This window comes from Suricata suricatta, chromosome 16 (assembly GCF_006229205.1).
Source record: "Suricata suricatta isolate VVHF042 chromosome 16, meerkat_22Aug2017_6uvM2_HiC, whole genome shotgun sequence".
Classification (NCBI taxonomy): Eukaryota; Metazoa; Chordata; class Mammalia; order Carnivora; family Herpestidae; genus Suricata; species Suricata suricatta.
In genome coordinates this window covers 45,592,327-45,610,837 of record NC_043715.1, presented here as the reverse complement: position 1 = coordinate 45,610,837, position 18,511 = coordinate 45,592,327, and the positions used below count along the sequence as shown (strand labels likewise).

The 18,511-nt window shown below is 57.3% G+C and overlaps 1 protein-coding gene across 1 annotated transcript in view; it reads left to right on the top strand.

The window, feature by feature from the left end:
* Positions 1-18,511, top strand: part of FCGBP (Fc fragment of IgG binding protein) — a 38,621-nt gene that overhangs the window by 18,670 nt on the left and 1,440 nt on the right. The window contains exons 9-20 of the mRNA XM_029925647.1: positions 978-1,570; positions 2,533-3,118; positions 3,239-3,438; positions 4,636-4,777; positions 5,954-6,291; positions 7,261-7,834; positions 8,179-8,795; positions 9,205-9,748; positions 10,851-11,422; positions 11,678-12,251; positions 13,270-13,469; positions 16,704-17,087. Of these exons, the coding sequence (XP_029781507.1) occupies positions 978-1,570; positions 2,533-3,118; positions 3,239-3,438; positions 4,636-4,777; positions 5,954-6,291; positions 7,261-7,834; positions 8,179-8,795; positions 9,205-9,748; positions 10,851-11,422; positions 11,678-12,251; positions 13,270-13,469; positions 16,704-17,087 (5,324 nt within the window). The remainder of the gene's footprint in view (positions 1-977; positions 1,571-2,532; positions 3,119-3,238; positions 3,439-4,635; positions 4,778-5,953; positions 6,292-7,260; positions 7,835-8,178; positions 8,796-9,204; positions 9,749-10,850; positions 11,423-11,677; positions 12,252-13,269; positions 13,470-16,703; positions 17,088-18,511) is intronic.

Genomic DNA, 18,511 nt, shown 5'->3' with positions numbered 1-18,511 from the left:
GGGAGAGAGGGAGAGAGGGAGAGAGAGAGAGAGAGAGAGAGAGAGAGAGAGAGAGGGAGGGAGAGAGAGGGAGAGAGGGAGAGAGAGAATCTTAAGCAGGCTCCACATTCAGCACAGAGCTAGATGCAGGGCTCAATCCCACCCCGGGATCATGACCTGAGCCGAAATCAAGAGTAGGACGCTCAACTGTGTAGCCACCCAGGCGCCCCAATCTGCTATTTTTAAATTTTAATTAACTTACATTTAAATGGCCACAAGTGGCTATCATATCAGGACAGATAGAGGCTTTATTTGGCTCAGTTTTTGGTTTTTTTTGTTTTGTTTTGTCTCAAGGAAAATACCTGTTGTATAATTTGGAGTTACTGGAGTTTGGAGAGAGGACTAGGAATTATTTTTCTTTTCCTCTTCACAACACAGGCCAGATATTTTAATTTACTACTACTGTATCCCTCCCAGAGAAGGAAGAAGTCAAAACCACTGTATTCACGAGTACATTGCACTGATCACATACACACATATGTCATTAAAGGGGCACCTGGGTGGCTCAGTCGGTGAAGCGTCCGACTACAGCTCAGGTCATGATCTCACAGTTCAAGAGTTCGAGCCCCTTGACGGGCTCTGTGCTGACAGCCCAGAGCCTGGAGCCTGCTTCGAATTCTGTGTCTCCCCCTCTGTCTGCCCCTCCGTGACTCGTGCTCTGTCTCTCAAAAAAATTGAAATAAAAACTATAAAATAAAAGATGTCATGAAAGACATTACAGGTAACCACAAACCACAGTTAAACTGGAGTCGAATCTTACTTATTGGGACTCGATTCACTGTGGTGTGATCCGCCCCCCTGGAAGATCATCTCACAGATTATGCAGAGGGCTCCTTGCAGCTGGCAGGCTCACGTGTGAGCCCGGGAGCACGCGTGTGCCTGCACGGGCATCGCTGGGGAGCAGGGCCCCTCGATGCTCACAGCTGCTCTCCCCACAGCGCTGAGCTGCCCGGCCCACAGCCACTACGAGGGGTGTCTGCGCGGCTGCCCGCTGTCCTGTGGGGACCTCCCGGTGCCTGGGGGCTGTGGCTCCGACTGCCACGAGGGCTGTGTGTGCGACGAGGGCTTCGCGCTCAGTGGTGAGTCCTGCGTGCCCCTGCCCTCGTGCGGCTGCGTTTACCAGGGCGTCTACCACCCACCCGGCCAGACCTTCCACCCCGGCCCCGGATGCGATTCCCTGTGCCGCTGCCAGGAGGGCGGCCTGGTGACCTGTGAGCCCTCCATCTGCGGGCCGCACGAGGCCTGCCAGCCGTCTGGCGGCACCCTGGGCTGCGTGGCCGTGGGCTCTGCCACCTGCCAGGCGTCCGGAGACCCCCACTACACCACCTTCGACGGCCACCGCTTCGACTTCATGGGCACCTGCGTGTACGCACTGGCCCGGACCTGCGGGACCCGGCCTGGCCTGGCGTCGTTTGCTGTCCTGCAGGAGAATGTGGCCTGGGGCAATGGGAGAGTCAGTGTGACCAAGGTGATCACTGTCCAGGTGGCTAACTTCACCCTACGGCTGGAGCAGAATAAGTGGAAGGTCACGGTAAGAGCAGGGGCGGATCATGAAGGGGAGTGCCTGGGATAGAGGGCGCTGGGTGGGTGTGACACGGGGGGAGTGGGGGGAGGGGAAGGGCTCAGATCTGGGAGTGGATGTGGAAGGACAGGATTCCCAAGGAGAGGAGGTGCCAGTCAGAGCCCCAAGTGGAGAGTCGAGGAGTGAGGAGGCCTTGGGGACCTGGGACCTGCTCCCATGTGGCTCAGTTTCCCCCTCTGTCTGCTCCTTAGCCTCCCCTCTCCCTGCCTCTGACTGTCCCTCTGAGCCTCTCTCACACTCCCTCTTCCCTTGCCTGTACCTTCCCTGCACCTGGTCCCTGCTCCAGCCACATCCCTGGTCTCCTGGCCAGCGACATGATACAGTCAGAGGCTGGGAAAGTTCAGGAATGGGAAAGGTTCAAGGACAATGGACAATCTGGGGGTGACCCCCTCCCTCCCCAACCATAAGAACAACAGTAACTGTAACTGTTGAGTCCAAATTCAAGGTGTTGGCAAGGTTCTGGAGGAGGATCTGTCCTTGCCTCTTCCAGCTTCTGGAGGTCCCAGGCGTTCCTTGGCTTGCAGCCACCTCACTCCCGTCCCTCCGTCTCCATGTGGCCTCTCCTCTCTGTCTGTCTCCCCTTCTGGCTCTTATCATTATATGAGGAACCTCACCACTGGACGTAGGGCCCGCCCTAATCCAGGATGATCTTGAGATCATGGCTGTAAGTACATCTGCAAAGACTCTTACTCCAAATGAGGTCATATCCAGGGTTTCCGGGTGGACATGGCCTTTGGGGATCGCCATTCCACCCACTGCAAAGACTCGACCATGCTGCTCGTTTTACAAATATGGAAACTGAGCCCCAGAGGGGTGAGGTCACATGGATCTCCAGTGTCAGGCAGGGGCTCGAGCTAGGGTCTGCCCTCCCGAAGTGTGCCCCCTGGCACATGGCATCTCCCGCCTCCCAGGTGAACGGCGTGGACATGAAGCTGCCCGTGGTGCTGGCCCAGGGCCAGGTCCGCGCCTTCCAGCACGGCTCGGACGCTGTGATTGAGACTGACTTTGGCCTGCGTGTGGCCTACGACCTTGTGTACAACGTGCGGGTCACTGTCCCAGGCAACTACCACCGGCAGCTGTGTGGCCTGTGCGGGGACTACAATGGTGACCCCAAGGACGACCTCCGGAAGCCGGACGGCTCACAGGCAGGCAGCGCCAATGAGTTTGGCAACTCGTGGGAGGAGGCGGTGCCGGGCTCCCCGTGCCTGCCGCCCCCCACCTGCAAGCCCGGGGAGGACTGTGGCCTGGAGTGTAAACCTGAGCTGCAGGAGAAGTACCAGCAAGAGAAGTTCTGTGGGCTCCTCACCAGCCCGACCGGGCCGCTGGCCGCCTGCCACAAGCTGGTCGATCCCCAGGGCCCCTTGAAAGACTGCGTCTTTGACCTCTGCTTGGGCGGTGGCAACGAGAGCATTCTGTGCAGCAACATCCACGCCTACGTGAGCGCTTGCCAGGCGGCCGGAGGCCAGGTCGGGCCCTGGAGGACCGAGTCATTCTGCCGTGAGTAGAGGGCAGAGAAGGGGGAGCCCCAGGGGCGGAGGGAGGGGAAACTGAGGCACAGAGGGGGCAGGACAGTGGGCCCTGCAGCCCCTCCCTCACACCGGCACCCCCTCTTTGCAGCGATGCCTTGCCCCCCCAACAGCCACTACGAGCTCTGCGCTGATACCTGCTCCCTGACCTGCTCGGCCCTCAGCGCCTCCCCCCAGTGCCCAGAGAGGTGTGCCGAGGGCTGCCAGTGCAACCCTGGCTTCCTCAGTAACGGCCAGGCCTGTGTGCCCATCCCGCAATGCGGCTGCTACCACAACGGCATCTACTATGAGGTAGGACCCTGGTCACTGTGGGCAGCGCCAGGGGCCTTGCGTCGGACCCTCTCTTGTGGCCCATCACCCCGCAGCCTGTCCACTCGACCTCCTGAGTGTCATTCCCACCTGCTCCCTCCACGCCCTCCCTTCCGCCCCCTTCTGGGCCACCTTCCCAATGGCAGTGGGAAGACCTTTCTCAATAAGGCCATGGGTCCTGCAGCTTTAAACCCTCCCCTGACTCCCCAGGGCCAGACTGTCTCTGTGACCCAGGGACCCTCTCTGCCTGCTCTCCTCATACAAAGGATAGTGATGATGAGCAAATAGGTAGATGGTGCTTCCTACCCGCCAGTCCCTGCTCCCAGTGCTACAGCCACAGTGTATGTGCATTACACACACACAGGAACTTTTTGTTGTGAAAATGTTTCAAACGTGCAGACGTTAAGAGAACAGGGTAAATCTCCATGTATCCATCACTCAGCTTTGGTGATAACCACATTTTCGTGATCTTGTTTCATCCCTTATCCCTGCTTCCTCTCTAATCTGGATTATTTAGAGGAATTCGCAGGGCACTTTGGTGGCTCAGTCGGTTGAGCGTCTGACCCTCGGTTTCAGCTCTGGTCAGGATCGCAGAGTTGTGGTATCGAGCTCTGCGTCGCGCTCTGTGCTGAACGTGGAGCCTGCTTGTGATTCTCTCTCTCTCTCTCTCTCTCTCTCTGTCTCTCTGTCTGCCCCACTCTGCTGCTCATGCACTTCCTCTCTCTCAAGTTAAAAAAAAAGGAGCCCCCTTCCCCTGCACCTTATACGTATTATTAACTAAGTTATACGATCATAGGCAGGTGCCATTATTATCGACAGTTTACAGATAAAGAAACTGAGGCACAAAGAGGTTAAGCGATTTGCACAGAGTGATACAATTTGGAAAGAGCAGAATGAGGCTTCAGATCCGGGCAGTTTGCTCCAGGGCCCGAGCTCTTAATTAGTACTTTATACCGTTTCTCCCTTACAGCAGACATTAAGTGGATATTTTGGAAAAACGAATGAGTGAGTGAGTGAGTGAATGAATTGGACCCCAAGGCCATGAGGTGCCTTAGTTTCACAGACAAGGGGCCACCCTGCTGAAAAAGGTCCCTTTGCTGTCCTCTGGCCCCTCTGTCCCTGGGACTCTGGAGATGCTGGTTGAGTTCCGCCCTGATGGCCGTGCCTCTGTCCTCACAGCCCAACCAGGAGGTCCTCATCGACAGGTGCCAGCAACAGTGCGTGTGCCACCCCGGAAAAGACCTGGTGTGCCAGGCCCACAGCTGCAAGCCAGGGCAGGTGTGCGAGCCCGCAGGAGGCGTCCTGAGCTGCGTCACCAAAGGTGCTGGGCCCCCTGGGGCTGGGAACAGAGGATGGGGACTCGAGCGGCAGGAGGTGTGAACCTGGATCCTCACAGTGGGCGGCACAGAGGACTAAGGATTGAGGTCTCCAATCTGGGGCCCCCTGGGCTGGGATTCCCAGGACCAGGGGCACAGGGCCTCCAGGCCGGGAGGTAGACCTCTACCTCATGATGGAATCCAGGCTCTGGGGACCCTCGGGGCTAGGTTCCCTGGGGCAGGGGTCAGAGACCCTTGGCATATGGCAAGGACAGGCAAACTTCCCCCCTAAGGGCCAGATGGGAAATATTTGAACTTGCAGGCCTTATAGTCTGTCATAACTACTCAACTCTGCGACTGGGGCATGAAATTAGCCGTACACTATGTAAGTGAGGCGGTGAGGCTCCAGTAAAAGCCTCAGATATTTATAAAAACAGGCCGCTGGCTGTGGCACACGTCGCTGACCACTGGCATGCAGGATTAGGCTCAGGGCGTCTACCACCACCTCCCCTTCAAGGTGGGGGAAACGGGGACCCACAGAGACAGACAGCACAGTCCTGAGGTCTCAGGCTGGGGTCTTAGATACAGGGCCCCCCTCAAGAGGAGGATCAGGATTTATAGAGAAACAGTCTCTGACATGGGACCCCCCCCATATTAAGTCTAAGTCACAGAGCTGCCCCCAAGGACTGGTTTCTTAGTGTAAAGGACAGACAATCTCCTTATTCCCAAAGATACGAGAATGAGGCCCCCAGCACTGACTGAGGGCCTTGTGCTGCTGGACAGGATAACAGGGACCCAGGTCTTGAACACGGAACGCTTTGGGCTGTGGATGCCCTCGTGGATGGCCTCAAGGCTGGCGTCGCAGATACTGGGGTCCCCGGGGCTGGGTTCTGATGTAGGGACCCTAGGGTCTGGGTCTCGGCTGTCAGGTACTTGGGGTGTGGGTCTCAGACAGCAAACTGCAGAGTCTTGGATGTGGGAGCCTTGATGAGGTCTTAGACACAGTTTGCCACAGGGCCTGGATTTCCAACACGGGGGACCCCCAGGGCCTGGCCTCAGAAACAGCAAACTGCAGGGGCTGAGTCTCAGATGGGAGGCCCCTGGTGTCTGTCCTCGCCTGTGGGAGCCCTTCCAGGGCCGATCCTGGGCAGCCCCACGAGGTCCTCTCTCCCTGTCTCCAGACCCGTGCCATGGTGTGACGTGTCGGCCACAGGAGACATGCAAGGTGAAAGACGGCCAGGGCGTGTGCGTGCCCAACTACGAGGCCACGTGCTGGCTGTGGGGCGACCCGCACTACCACTCCTTCGATGGCTGGGACTTCGACTTCCAGGGCACCTGCGACTATGTGCTGGCAGCCGCTGGCTGCCCAGGGGTCAGCGCCCAGGGCCTGACCCCCTTCACCGTCACCACCAAGAATGAGAACCGGGGCAGCCCTGCCGTGTCCTTTGTGAGGCGCGTCACCGTGTCTGCCCTCAGCGTCAACATCTCCATCCACAAAGGCGAGATCGGCAAAGTCCGGGTGAGTCCTGCAGGATGGTCCCTTGAGCCCCTGGTGGGGGACAGGGTCCTGCCAGCCGCAGTTAGGAGCTGAGGGCTTTCTCTTGCCCAGGCCTGAAACTGAATAACAGCAAAAAGCAACAAAAATAACAGCAAACATCACCTCTCTGTGGGGCATTAAGGGAGCCTAGCCCTTTGCTAAGGATTTTGATGTAGCATCTGCCTTTTTAGAGACGTGGGCTTGAATCCAGTCTCTCCCTGTGAACCATGGAATGTTGGGCAAGTGACTTTTCCTGGTGGTCCTCAGTTTCCTCACCTGTGAAATGGGGGTCCAATGGTGCATGATAAGTGCTCAGCGGAGGGTCTGACCTGGGTGAGGCCATGAATGTTTATGAGGGAGTAAAGGAGAGGCCCAGAGCCCCCGACGATGTGGAGTGAAATTCAAGGAGATGGTTAAGAGGGGAGGGGGCAGGGGGAGACGGCCCACCCTTCCTGCCCGTGGTAACAGAGTTGCAGATTAATGGCAGTTCATAGGGTGGGGAAAGAGGTATGGAACAGGGTAAGCTCTCAATAAATGATGGTGAGTGAGTTGAAAGGATGATCAGACACGCAGGAACGCACAGGAAAAAGAAAGAGCCAGAGAAAGAGTATACACCCACACCCACACACACACAGATGCAGAGAGAGTCAGTGTACAAGTGAGAGAGACCCAGAAAGAGAAACAGGTCTAGATGTAGAGAGAGGGAGTGACAACACAGAGACAGAGAATAAGGGAGGGAAATGGGGATAGAGAGACCCAGAAAAAGCAGCAGTGTGGGGTTTCAGCAATGTCCACAATGTCTGTCAAGTGACCTACAGCCGTCGGTGGCAAGGAAGGCCTTGGTGGCTCCCAGCCATGGTGGGCTCGGGGAGGGAGGCAGGGGGCCAGAGCTGGAGCGACCCCTCACCACCTCCAGTGAGCCCTGTGCCTCCTGTCCCCCTCAACCCCCAGGTGAATGGGGTGCTGACGACCCTGCCAGTCTCTGTGGCCGGTGGGCGGATCTCGGTGACCCAGGGCCCGGCGAAAGCAGTGCTGGCAGCCGACTTCGGGCTTCGGGTCACCTATGACTGGGACTGGCGAGTGGAGGTGACCCTGCCTAGCAGCTATCATGGCGCAGTGTGTGGGCTCTGTGGGAACATGGACAGAAACCCCAACAACGACCGAGTGTTTCCAAACGGCACGCTGTCCCCCTCCATACCGGTCTGGGGCGGCAGCTGGCGAGCTCCGGGCTGGGACCCGCTGTGCTGGGATGAGTGTCGGGGCTCCTGTCCAACGTGCTCTGGGGACCAACAGGAGCAGTACAAGGGCCCTGGCTTCTGTGGGCCTCTGGCCCCTGGCTCGGGAGGCCCCTTTGCTGCCTGCCATGCCCACGTGGCTCCCGACAGCTTCTTCAAGGGCTGCGTTCTGGATGTCTGCTTAGGCGGCGGGGCCCATAAAATCCTCTGTGAGGCCCTGGCCGCCTATGCCGCTGCCTGCCAGGCCGCCGGGGTTGTCATTAAGGACTGGAGGGAGCAGGCTGGCTGTGGTGAGTGTCCAGGGGAGCAGAGCTGGGGCTGAGCGGGGAAGGGGCCCAGTCTTGCTGGATCTTTTTGTTTGTTTCTCTCTTTCTTTGTTTTTGTCTCTCAGTCTCTTGGTGCTTATCTGTCTCCCTTTGATTGTCTCTCTGCCTCTCCGTTGCTCATGCAGTCTCTCCTTGTCTATGTTCGAGTCTTCCTTTCTGTCCCTCTCTCTGTTGGTGTCTCTTGCTGTTTCTCGCAGTCCCTCTGTCTGTCCCTGTTTGTCTCTGTCTCCTCCCCATCCTGTGACCCCATCGCCTGACACCATTCTGTTTTCTTTCTCTCCCTCCCACTCCTCCGTCCACCCCTGCAGAGATGCCCTGCCCTGACAACAGCCACTACGAGCTCTGTGGCCCGCCCTGCCCGGCCAGCTGCCCGTCCCCCACGCCCCCCACGTCCCCCATGCCATGTGACGGCCCCTGTGCTGAGGGCTGCCAGTGCGACTCGGGCTTCGTGTTGAGTGCTGACCGCTGCGTCCCCCTGGACGGTGGCTGTGGCTGCTGGGCCAACGGCACCTACCACGAAGCTGGCAGCGAGTTCTGGGCCGACGCCACCTGCTCCCAGAGGTGCCGCTGTGGGCCTGGGGGTGGCTCGCTGGTCTGCAAGCCTGCCAAGTGCGGGCTGGGCGAACAATGTGCCCTGCTGCCCTCGGGCCAGCACGGCTGCCAACCCGCCAGCACGGCTGAGTGTCAGGCCTGGGGTGACCCCCATTACGTCACCCTGGATGGGCACCGATTCGACTTCCAAGGCACCTGCGAGTACCTGCTGAGCGCACCCTGCCCCGAACCACCCCAGGGTGTTGAGGACTTCAGGGTCACTGTGGCCAACGAGCACCGGGGCAGCCAGGCTGTCAGCTACACCCGCAGCGTCACCCTGCAAATGTACAACCACAGACTGACCCTCAGTGCCCGCTGGCCCCAAAAGCTGCAGGTGAGGGCCACGGAGAGGAGCCCTGGGGTCATCCGGGACAGTTAGGGGTTTGCCATTCCTCTGGTTACCTTTCAGAGGTTAGCGGGACATGATGGGGGGGCGGTGGTCAGAGTATAAGCCTTGGAGCAGGAGGGCTTCCCCATTTAAACTAGTTTTTTTTTTTAGTTTAGCCTCAGTTTATTCCACTATAAAATGGGTCTAAGGGAAGTACCTCGCGTGAGGAGGCAGTGGCATCGTGTCTGTAGACGCTCCTTATACTATCATCGTTATTATAACAAAGTGTAGATCACATGCTTAGGGTTCCCCCCCAATTATTCCCCACCCGGTAGGTGGTGGAGTCAAAATTCGAACCTGTGCCCGCGCCGTTCACGACCCCTACCCTTTCCCTACCCCTACGCCGTGCCCACAGGTGGACGACGAGCTCGTAGCACTGCCCTACCAGCTGGACTCGCGTCTGCGCGCGTACCTGAGCGGCGCCGACGTGGTGGTGACCGCCGACACCGGGCTCTCTCTGGCTTTCGACGGGAACAGCTTCGTGCGCCTGCGCGTGCCGGCGGCGTACGCCGGCGCCCTCTGTGGCCTGTGCGGGAACTACAACCGGGATCCCACCGACGAGCTAGAGGCTGTAGGCGGGAACCCGGCAGGCTGGAAGGTGGGCGGCGCGGAGGGCTGCGGAGAGTGCGTGCCCGGGCCGTGCCCGCCGCCTTGCACGCCCCAGCAGCAGGAGCCCTTCGGCGGCCCGGATGCTTGCGGCGTGATCTCGGCCCCCAACGGCCCCCTGGCGCCCTGCCACCGCCTCTTGCCGCCGGAGCACTACTTCAAGTCCTGCTTGCTGGATGCCTGCCAAGCCCAGGGCCATCCGGGAGGCCTCTGCCCTGCCGTGGAGGCCTATGTGGCTGCCTGCCAGGCCGCGGGGGCCACGATCGGCGAGTGGAGGCGGCCGGATTTCTGTCGTGAGTACTGATCCATGCGTGGTCCACGTCGTGGGGGGGGGGTCTTCCCGCCTCCCCTCTTCACATGGCTCTAAGACAAGAGCCCTTTCCTCTTCCGTGGGGCTTCGGCACCACCTTGCCTCCTCTGAGCCAGATAGGTCCTGTCAAAAATACACGTGGCACTTACACCCCGAAATGCACCAGGTCCCATACTGCAATGGGAGGCACTCAGATACACCCGGTCAGAAACCCTGGGTACTGGACCCTCTCTGGGATTCATGTGCTCAGATACCCGACTCAGATAGACTGGGGTGGTTGACCCTGTCACAGCTATACAGCGAGATACACATGGTCAAGTAGGTACCCTGGGTCACAGAGACCTAGAGAGTTCCACCTGGTCAGATGCACCTACACTGTTTCAAACACTGACGTCGGCAAAGTCAGATAGAATTGGTCTGATAACCCCAGATAGGGACTCTTCTGGTTAGAGACACTTGGGCAGATACTCCCAGGTAGAATCATGACCCTGACATAGCCCCAAGTAGATATATGCAGGTTCATGGTTAGATAGTCCCAGGCAGTTCCCCCCTCAGGCACATCGCCTTGGTCAGATTTCTCCTGGCGGCTTCACCCAATCAGATACACATGATTAGAGTCACACTGGGCACCAGCCTTGTCTGAGATGCTGTGTCAGAGGCTCCAGGACAGACATCCACAGGCAGGTACATTCATACCAGAGATGCAGGCTACATTTGGTCCCGTAGCCCGGTCAGAGTCACATATCCCCCCTCCACCGAGATACCCACGTATTTGGTTCCATTCCTGCATATCTTGGTCAGATATAGGTGGTCAAACTCACCCAGTCAAACTCATTTCATCTACAGGAATTTTTGATCAGTTTGACCTGCAACATGGTCAGAGAGACTTTGTCTCCACACACCCGCATCGAATTCCCCAGTTAGATATACTGGATCAGACACTCTGCTCAGATCCCTGGATGGATTCACTCACGAAATACTCTCAGACAGGACGTACAGATTCAGCTGGGCGGGCAGGTTCTCCCACTCCGTGCCTCCCCTGAGTCCCCGTGCCCACCTGGCTCACTCCCCTTTTCTCCCCACAGCCCGCCAGTGCCCTCCCCACAGCCACTACAGGCTCTGCGGTGACTCCTGCCCTGTGAGCTGCCCCAGCCTATCGGCGCCCGAGGGCTGCATGCAGACCTGCCGGGAGGGCTGCGTCTGTGATGCCGGCTTCGTGCTCAGCGGTGACACCTGCGTGCCTCTGGGCCAGTGCGGATGCCTCCACGAGGGCCGCTACTACCCTCTGGGCCAGTCCTTCTACCCGGGCCCTGAGTGCGAGCGGCGCTGTGAGTGCGGGCCAGGCGGCCAAGTCACTTGCCAGCAGGGTGCGGCCTGCGGGCCCTACGAGGTGTGCCGAGTGGAGGACGGTGTCCAGGCCTGTCACCCTACAGGCTGTGGACGCTGCCTGGCCAACGGGGGCATCCACTATGTCACCCTTGATGGGCGTGTCTATGACCTCCACGGCTCCTGCTCCTACGTCTTGGCCCGAGTCTGCCGCCCACTGCCTGGGGACGAGGACTTTGTCATTGTGCTTGAGAAGAATGCGGTCGGAGAGCCCCAGCAGCTGGTGGTCACCGTGGCTGGCCAGGTGGTGGTGCTGGCGCGGGGGCCAAGGGTAAGTAAGGGGACATGGCCCTGTGGAGGGGGTGGGGGCGGGTTCTGAGCAAGACAGGGCCCACCCTGAGGGCTTGAGGGAGATATGACCCCATTCCAAGGGGACTAAGGGTGACACAGATCTGGGGGTCTGAAGTGACACAGTTCCATCCTTGGGCATGGTGCGACCCCAAAGGGCCTGAGAGGGACATCGCTCCACCCCAGAAGTCTGAGGGGACTATCTCTGACACACATCCCCTCTGGCCTTTCCACCCAGGTCACCGTGGATGGCGAGGCTGTGGCCCTGCCTGTGGCTGTGGGTCGTGTGCGTGTGACCGCCGAGGGCCGGAACATGGTTCTGCAGACAACTAAGGGACTGCGGCTCCTCTTTGATGGCGAAGCCCATGTCCTCATATCCATCCCCAGCCCCTTCCGTGGCCGGCTCTGTGGCCTCTGTGGGAACTTCAATGGCAACTGGAGCGACGACTTTGTCCTGCCCAGCGGTGCCGTGGCCCCCAGTGTGGACGCCTTCGGAGCCGCTTGGCGGGCGCCCAGCTCCTCCCAGGGCTGTAGTGAGGGCTGCGGGCCCAGCGGCTGCCCTGTGTGCTCAGCGGAGGAGACGGCGCCCTACGAGAACGTCCAGGCCTGCGGTCGGCTCCGGGATCCCCAGGGTCCTTTCGCGGCCTGCCACGCGGTGCTGAACCCCTCCGAATACTTCCGAGAGTGCGTATACGACATGTGTGTCCACAAAGGCAGCACCACCTTCCTCTGCCGAAGCCTGGCTGCTTACACGGCGGCCTGCCAGGCGGCCGGTGGGACCGTGAAACCCTGGAGGACAGACAGCTTCTGCCGTGAGTGTCCAGGGGGACCTCGGAAGACTCCAGACCTGCTCCTGTCCTGTCTGCCTCTCAGGAGCAGTCCCTTCCTCTTGAGCTCCCTGCTCCACCCCCAGCCTTTCACACAGCATGCCCTCCCCCCTTCCTCCTGCCCCACTAACTCGATAACTTGCCTTTCTCAGGCTCCCTGCGGGCGCCCACGCTCCTGAAATCGCAGACAGAGCTCTTCCTCAGGACTAATCCTGAACCCTTTCTGGGGGTCCTGGGTGGGCTGGTCAGACAAGCCAGTAGTTCACGCAATAAAGCCTGAGTCTTTGACTCACCTGGACCCCCCCCCCCAGAATGGGACCATGTCCCCTCAGATCCCGTAGGACAAGGCATTGCCCTCGGCCCCCCCCACCCAGGACTGTACTTCTCAGACACCCCCAGTTAGGGGTACGTTTCCTTCAAATTCCCAGGGAAGGGCCGAGTCTCCTTCATTCTCTGCAGGACAGCACCCATGTCCAGGGCCACCGTCCGCCCCTGTGGCCTTAGATTTGTCCTCAGTGCTGACACCAGACACTGTCTGTCTTCGGCCCCGACCTCTCTCCTGACTGCCAGCCTCTGGGGTCCAGTGGCTTCCTGGACACGTTCCCCTGGGTGTCCTTCGGGTACCTCACACCTGCTGTGTTCCCATATGAAATCAGCATCTCACCCCAAACCTGACCCTCCCATTCTGTGACCCCAAGTCTGCATCTCCGGACAGCCACACCATCCATGGATTGCTCAGGCAGAGCCCAGGGCCTCACCCCAGATGCTTCCCATTTTGGCCACATTCGGGTCCTGACCTCTCTGTCCACACCTCCCCCTGCAGCCCTGGTCACGTTGGGGCGTGACAACCTGTCCCACTGATGTGAGCTCCATGGGGCAGGGCGTGAGGCCGTCTTCCTAGCCGGTGTCCCCAGCACTGCCAGCCCTGAACCGGTGTGGGGGATGCCAAGGCCAGGGTCCGGTGCCTGCAGGCCTGACCCCGCCCTCTCTCCGCCCCCCGCAGCGCTCCAGTGCCCCGCCCACAGCCACTACTCCACCTGCATGCGCTCCTGCCGGGGCACCTGTGCCGCTCTCAACGGCTTCACTGGCTGCACCACCCGCTGCTTTGAGGGCTGCGAGTGTGACGAGGGCTTCCTGCTCTCGCAGGGCACCTGCGTCCCCGTGCGGGACTGCGGCTGCACCCACGACGGCCATTACTTGCCGGTGAGCCCGGGCTGGAGGTGGGCAGGGAGGGTAGAGGAGCCTAAGGGAGACTCCGAGCTTCTCTGCCGACCCCCTCAAGGATGGGGACAGAGGAGCCACCTCCGGTTTCCCACCTGGGTGACTCGATGCTGGTAAAGTGTATTTCCGGAGGCTACTGAGACAAAGGGCTGCAAGCAACCTTGGTGGCTTCCAACCAGGGACATTTTTTCTCCCAGAGTTCTGGAGGCCAGCGTCAGCAGAAATCAAGGTCACTGGGGCAAAATCGAGGTCCCATTAGGACAGCACGCCCTCCAGAGGCCCCTGGAGAGAATCTGTTCCTTGCCTCTCCCCGTTTTCAGTGGCTGCAGGCATTCCTCGGCTTGTGACACCCAACTCCAATTTCTGCCTCTGTGTCACATGTCCCCTCCTTGTGTGTGTCACCAAGCCTCCCTCTTATAAGGATACACGTGATCGCATTTAAGACTCACCCAGGACAGTCTATCCATCTCGAGATCCTTAGTTTCTCACCTCTGCAAACACCCTTTTTCCGTATAAGGTAACATTCGGAGGGGCTATTACCCGGCCTACTGCAGTCCCCACTCTGAGCCTCATTTTCTTCATCTATACACGGGGTTAATCATCACCCAAGAACCATGGGTATCTGAGGGTTGGGTGTCATTGTGCCTGAGAGACCCCGCCAGGCACTGGGCCTCACCCTCTGCCTTCTTCACACAGTAAAAATGCCAGGAATTTACAGCAACAGAGTAGGTAGTGAAGCTGGCGACCGTTTCGTGATGGAAGTTGAAAATTTGATTTTTGTGCTTGATGTTTTCTAAGCTCTTGGTGTGTGCCAAGTTTGTAACAGATATTAATTCATTGAGCCTTTTTTTTTTAAATACTGATTTTTGAAACAGAGCAAGCGCAAGCGGGGGAGGGGCAGAGATGGGGGCGAAGGAGACAGAGGATCCGAAGCAGGCTCTGCACTGACAGCAGGGAGCCAGATGCAGGGCTCAAACCCACAAACTGTGAGATCACGACCTGAGCCGAAGTCGGGTGCTTAATCCACTGAGCCACCCAGGCGCCCCTAATTCATTTAATGATCTTATGCCCCAGGTACTTTTGCATAAAGAGAAGTCAGCCCAAGGCTGTCCATTAGTGAGGAGGGGTGCTGGGATTCACACCCCAGCAGCCTGGACCCACCCTTTGAACTAGGAGGCATCCTACCTCCTCACAAGCATATTTATCAAATAAACAAAAGTTGAATGACCACATTTCATCCTCACTCATCCCCGTTTTATTAATGGCGGGAAGATAGGCTAGAAAGCCTGGAAGTGCAAGGCTTCTGAGGAAGGACATGCCAAACTTCTCCTTCCTCCAGGGCTCATTGCCTCCAGGAAGCCCTCCCTGTTTCCCTAGGCTGGGTTAGGTTATTACCCCCATGCTTCCCCCATCCCAGACCCGACCGCTCTGCCTGTGCCGGAGGGTTTCCTGGATTCATGAGTCTGGCATTCAGAGAAGGCTGGGCTGGGGACACAAATCGGGGAGCCATCCGTATAGAGATGGTATTTATCTCTTTTGTTATATTTGTTCCTTTCTTTTAATGTCAGACATTAACTAGTTAGTTATTTTATTTATTTGAGAGAGGGCGCAAGTGAACAAGGGATGGAGAGAGAGGGAGAATCCCCTGAGGGGCAGAGAGAGAGAGAAGTGGGACTTACCCCGGGCTCATGTTTTACCTGAAGTGCGGCACTAGCTCACCTGATGTGAGACTCGAACTCACGAACTGTGGGATCATGACCTGAGCCAAAGTCAGATGCTTATTAACTGAGCCACCCAGGCGCCCCAGACTTTTATTTTTAGAGAATCCAAACTTAAGAAAACTTGCTCCCGCAGACCCGTCATTTCAGTTCTTGTTGACCCATTGACACATGTCCTTTTGAAAACTCTCTCTATAAGTTTATATGCACATTTCTTCTGAACCATTCGAGAGTATGATACTGACCTAGTGCCCCTTTACCCCTAAGTACCTGAGCATGCATCTTCCAAGGATATGAAAATTCATTTATAGGATTATGATGGAATTAGTTTCCAAATCAGGAAATGAACAGTGATCCAAACTCTAAAAGACTGTATTTGAATTTTACCGGTTGTCCCCGTAACGTCGTCTGTAACAATTACCTGCCCCCCCCCAGCACCCAAGTCCAAATGAAGATCAGACGTTGTTTCAGTTTTTATGAAATTTGATGAGAGCATCAGGTCGCGAACATAGACGAGAGAAGGAGAAGGTTGAAGGGCTGAGCCCTGAGCAAAGTAGTGTTAAGGATTTCAGAGGCGAGAGTGAACTGTAAAGAGAGAACAGCCAGTTAGGCGGGAGGGGGAAAAAAAGGTTATTAAGTTAATTCCCAGAGTTGGGCTCCCAGAGCCCTCTGAGTTCTGGGCTGTGGGGGCCACGACTCTGGGGTTTCTGCAGTGCCCACTCCTGCCTGAACCCATCAGCTTTTGCTGGGTTACAATTTACCCCCAAACACAGCGGCTTCAAACAACCGTTTGTTTAGCCCGTGATTCTGGGACCCTGCTGCTTGGGCCAGCACAGTTGAGTGGTTCTTCTGCTGTTCTGGGGGGGTCACTCAGACATCTGCACCCCCAGGGTGGGTCAGCAGAGGGCTGGCTGGAGTACAGTGGCGTCAACTGGGATCATTGCCTCTCTCCCGTGGGGTCTCATCCTCCAGCAGACTAGTCCATGCCTATTCTTATGGCAGCTGGGTGGGGTTCAGAGAGAGAGAGAAAGAGAGAGAGAGAGAGAAAACTGTAAGGTCTCATGAGGTCCAAGCTTGAACTTGGTCCCAGCACTGCTTCTGCTGCATTATAATAACCAAAGTATAGTTGTAAGGTGAGCCCAGATTTGTGGGGGAAGGGGAAGTAAATTTCATCTCTCTCTTTTTTTTTAATGTTTTTAAAAATGTATTTTTGGGAGACAGAATGGGAGAGAGGTAGAGAGAGGAAGACACAGAATCCAAAGCAGGCTGCAGGCTCCAAGCAGTCAGCACAGAGCCCGACGTAGGGCTCAAACTCACGAACTGTAAGATTGTGACCTGAGCTGAAGTCAGCCGCTTAACCAACTGAGCCACGCAGGCGCCCTGTAAACTTCCTCTCTGAAAGGAAGTTACTGCAAAATCTTGCTGTGTGGGCCCAGAGGGTTGTGGCCGCGGTTCCGATCCACCACACCGCGGTAACCTGGCCCCCCTCTCTGCACAGGTGAACTCCTCACTGCTGAGCTCAGACTGCAGCAAGCGCTGTTCCTGCTCCTCAAGCAATGGGCTGACCTGCCAAGAAGCCAGCTGCCCGCCAGGCCGTGTGTGCAAGGTCCAGGCTGGGGCCCGGGACTGCTGGGTCCCCCAGGGTCTCTGTTCCATCTCGAAGGGTGCCAACCTCACCACCTTTGATGGGCTGATCAGAGCAGCCACCTCCCCCGGCATCTACGACGTGTCTTCCTGCTGCCCGGGACTACAGAAAACCGTCCCCTGGTACCGCGTGGTGGCTGATGTCCAGCCCTGCCAGGGCAGAGTTGAAGCTGTAGTCCAGGTTCACATCTTCTTCCAGGACGGGCTCGTGACTGTGAGCCCAAAGAAGGGCATGTGGGTAAGTCTAGGCATGAGGTGGGGGTGGCCTGCCTCCCCTGGGCTTAGGTTCTGCCTGCCACAGTGTCCCCACAATCCTGGCTGCCCATCTGTCTTGCGTTTTCTCTGTCCAGATCTCTGCAGAGTAGTCCCTGGATCTGTGTTTGTCTCAGTGTTTCAAACTTAATCCGTCGGTCCTGGCTGAGTTCTTGAGGGGCAAAGAACATGCTCAAGCAAACTAGTAGTTTTGAGAATAGTGTTCATCGAAACTCTATTGGTTGCACGTAACAGAAAATGAATTCAGATTGCCTTGAGCAGAAAGGAATTGACTGGCCCACCTAACTAGAAAATCCAAGGATGGTGCCTCAGGAGTGGCTGGATACAGGCACCCTGGCCATATTATCTGGATTTATGCCTCTATCTTTTGGACTTGCTCTTCACTAAATCCATTTCCTTCTTTGTGGCTCCCCACAACAGCCCCACAAGACAGGGACTGCTATTATCCCCATTTTACACAGAGGATAAACTAGGGCTCAAGAAGGTGAAATTATTTATTTAAGTAATTCATACAGTGCCTGGGATCCCACCAGCTTTGAACCCACCAGCACCAGGCTCAGTTCCCAACAACTTCAGTGGGAACAAGATGCTCGGGGTAACTGTGGCTACCAGGGACCGAGATGGTTTCAGGTGCTCAGTAGGAACTTCCTCTGGACTCTGACAAATCTGGGCCACTGATCCCTCCCTCACCTGCCCTTCATCTTGCTCTTCGGGACCCCCTCGGGCCTGTCATTGTTTGCCTCCAGAAGTCTTGTTCCAGCCCCATTGCCTCCTCCCGTCTGCCCCTTGACTTCCTCTCCCTTAGAGCTGCCTTGTGTTTACCAAACCCCATGGCTCTCACTACACCAATTCCAGATTTCTGAGAGGGAAGCTGTTTGGCCAACCTGAGAGCTGATGCCAACTCACGGTCTAATCGTTCATGGCCCACATGATAGGGACCCCGACCCCAGCATGGATGTCAGTCAGGCTACACTGAAGTCCCTAGAGGAGCACGTCCCTATTTCCATGACCTGTTTGTTGATTGCAGAGACATCCACTGGGGTTCTCTGGATTCAGGGGAGAGATCCAGCCCATGCCCCATGCACGCCTCCCTCAGTGGGTGGTCTGTGTCCTCCCACCAACGCATGGAGATGGTCCAAGTCTCAGAAGCTGAGTTCTCTTTAGGGTAATCAGGACCCATCGTTCCTTTTCTCTGGCCATCCGCCTGATCCGTAATTCAGGTTAACAGACATCTAGTCCTGACCTTCCCTTGCCCCTCTATCAAGAAACAGTTCTCTACACGGCAGACAGATGCTCTAGAAATGTGAATCTGATCAGGGGTAAAACTCTACGGTGGCTTCCCAGAGCAGCATTCCAAGCCCAAGCCACCTGCCTTCCGTGGCCTACAAG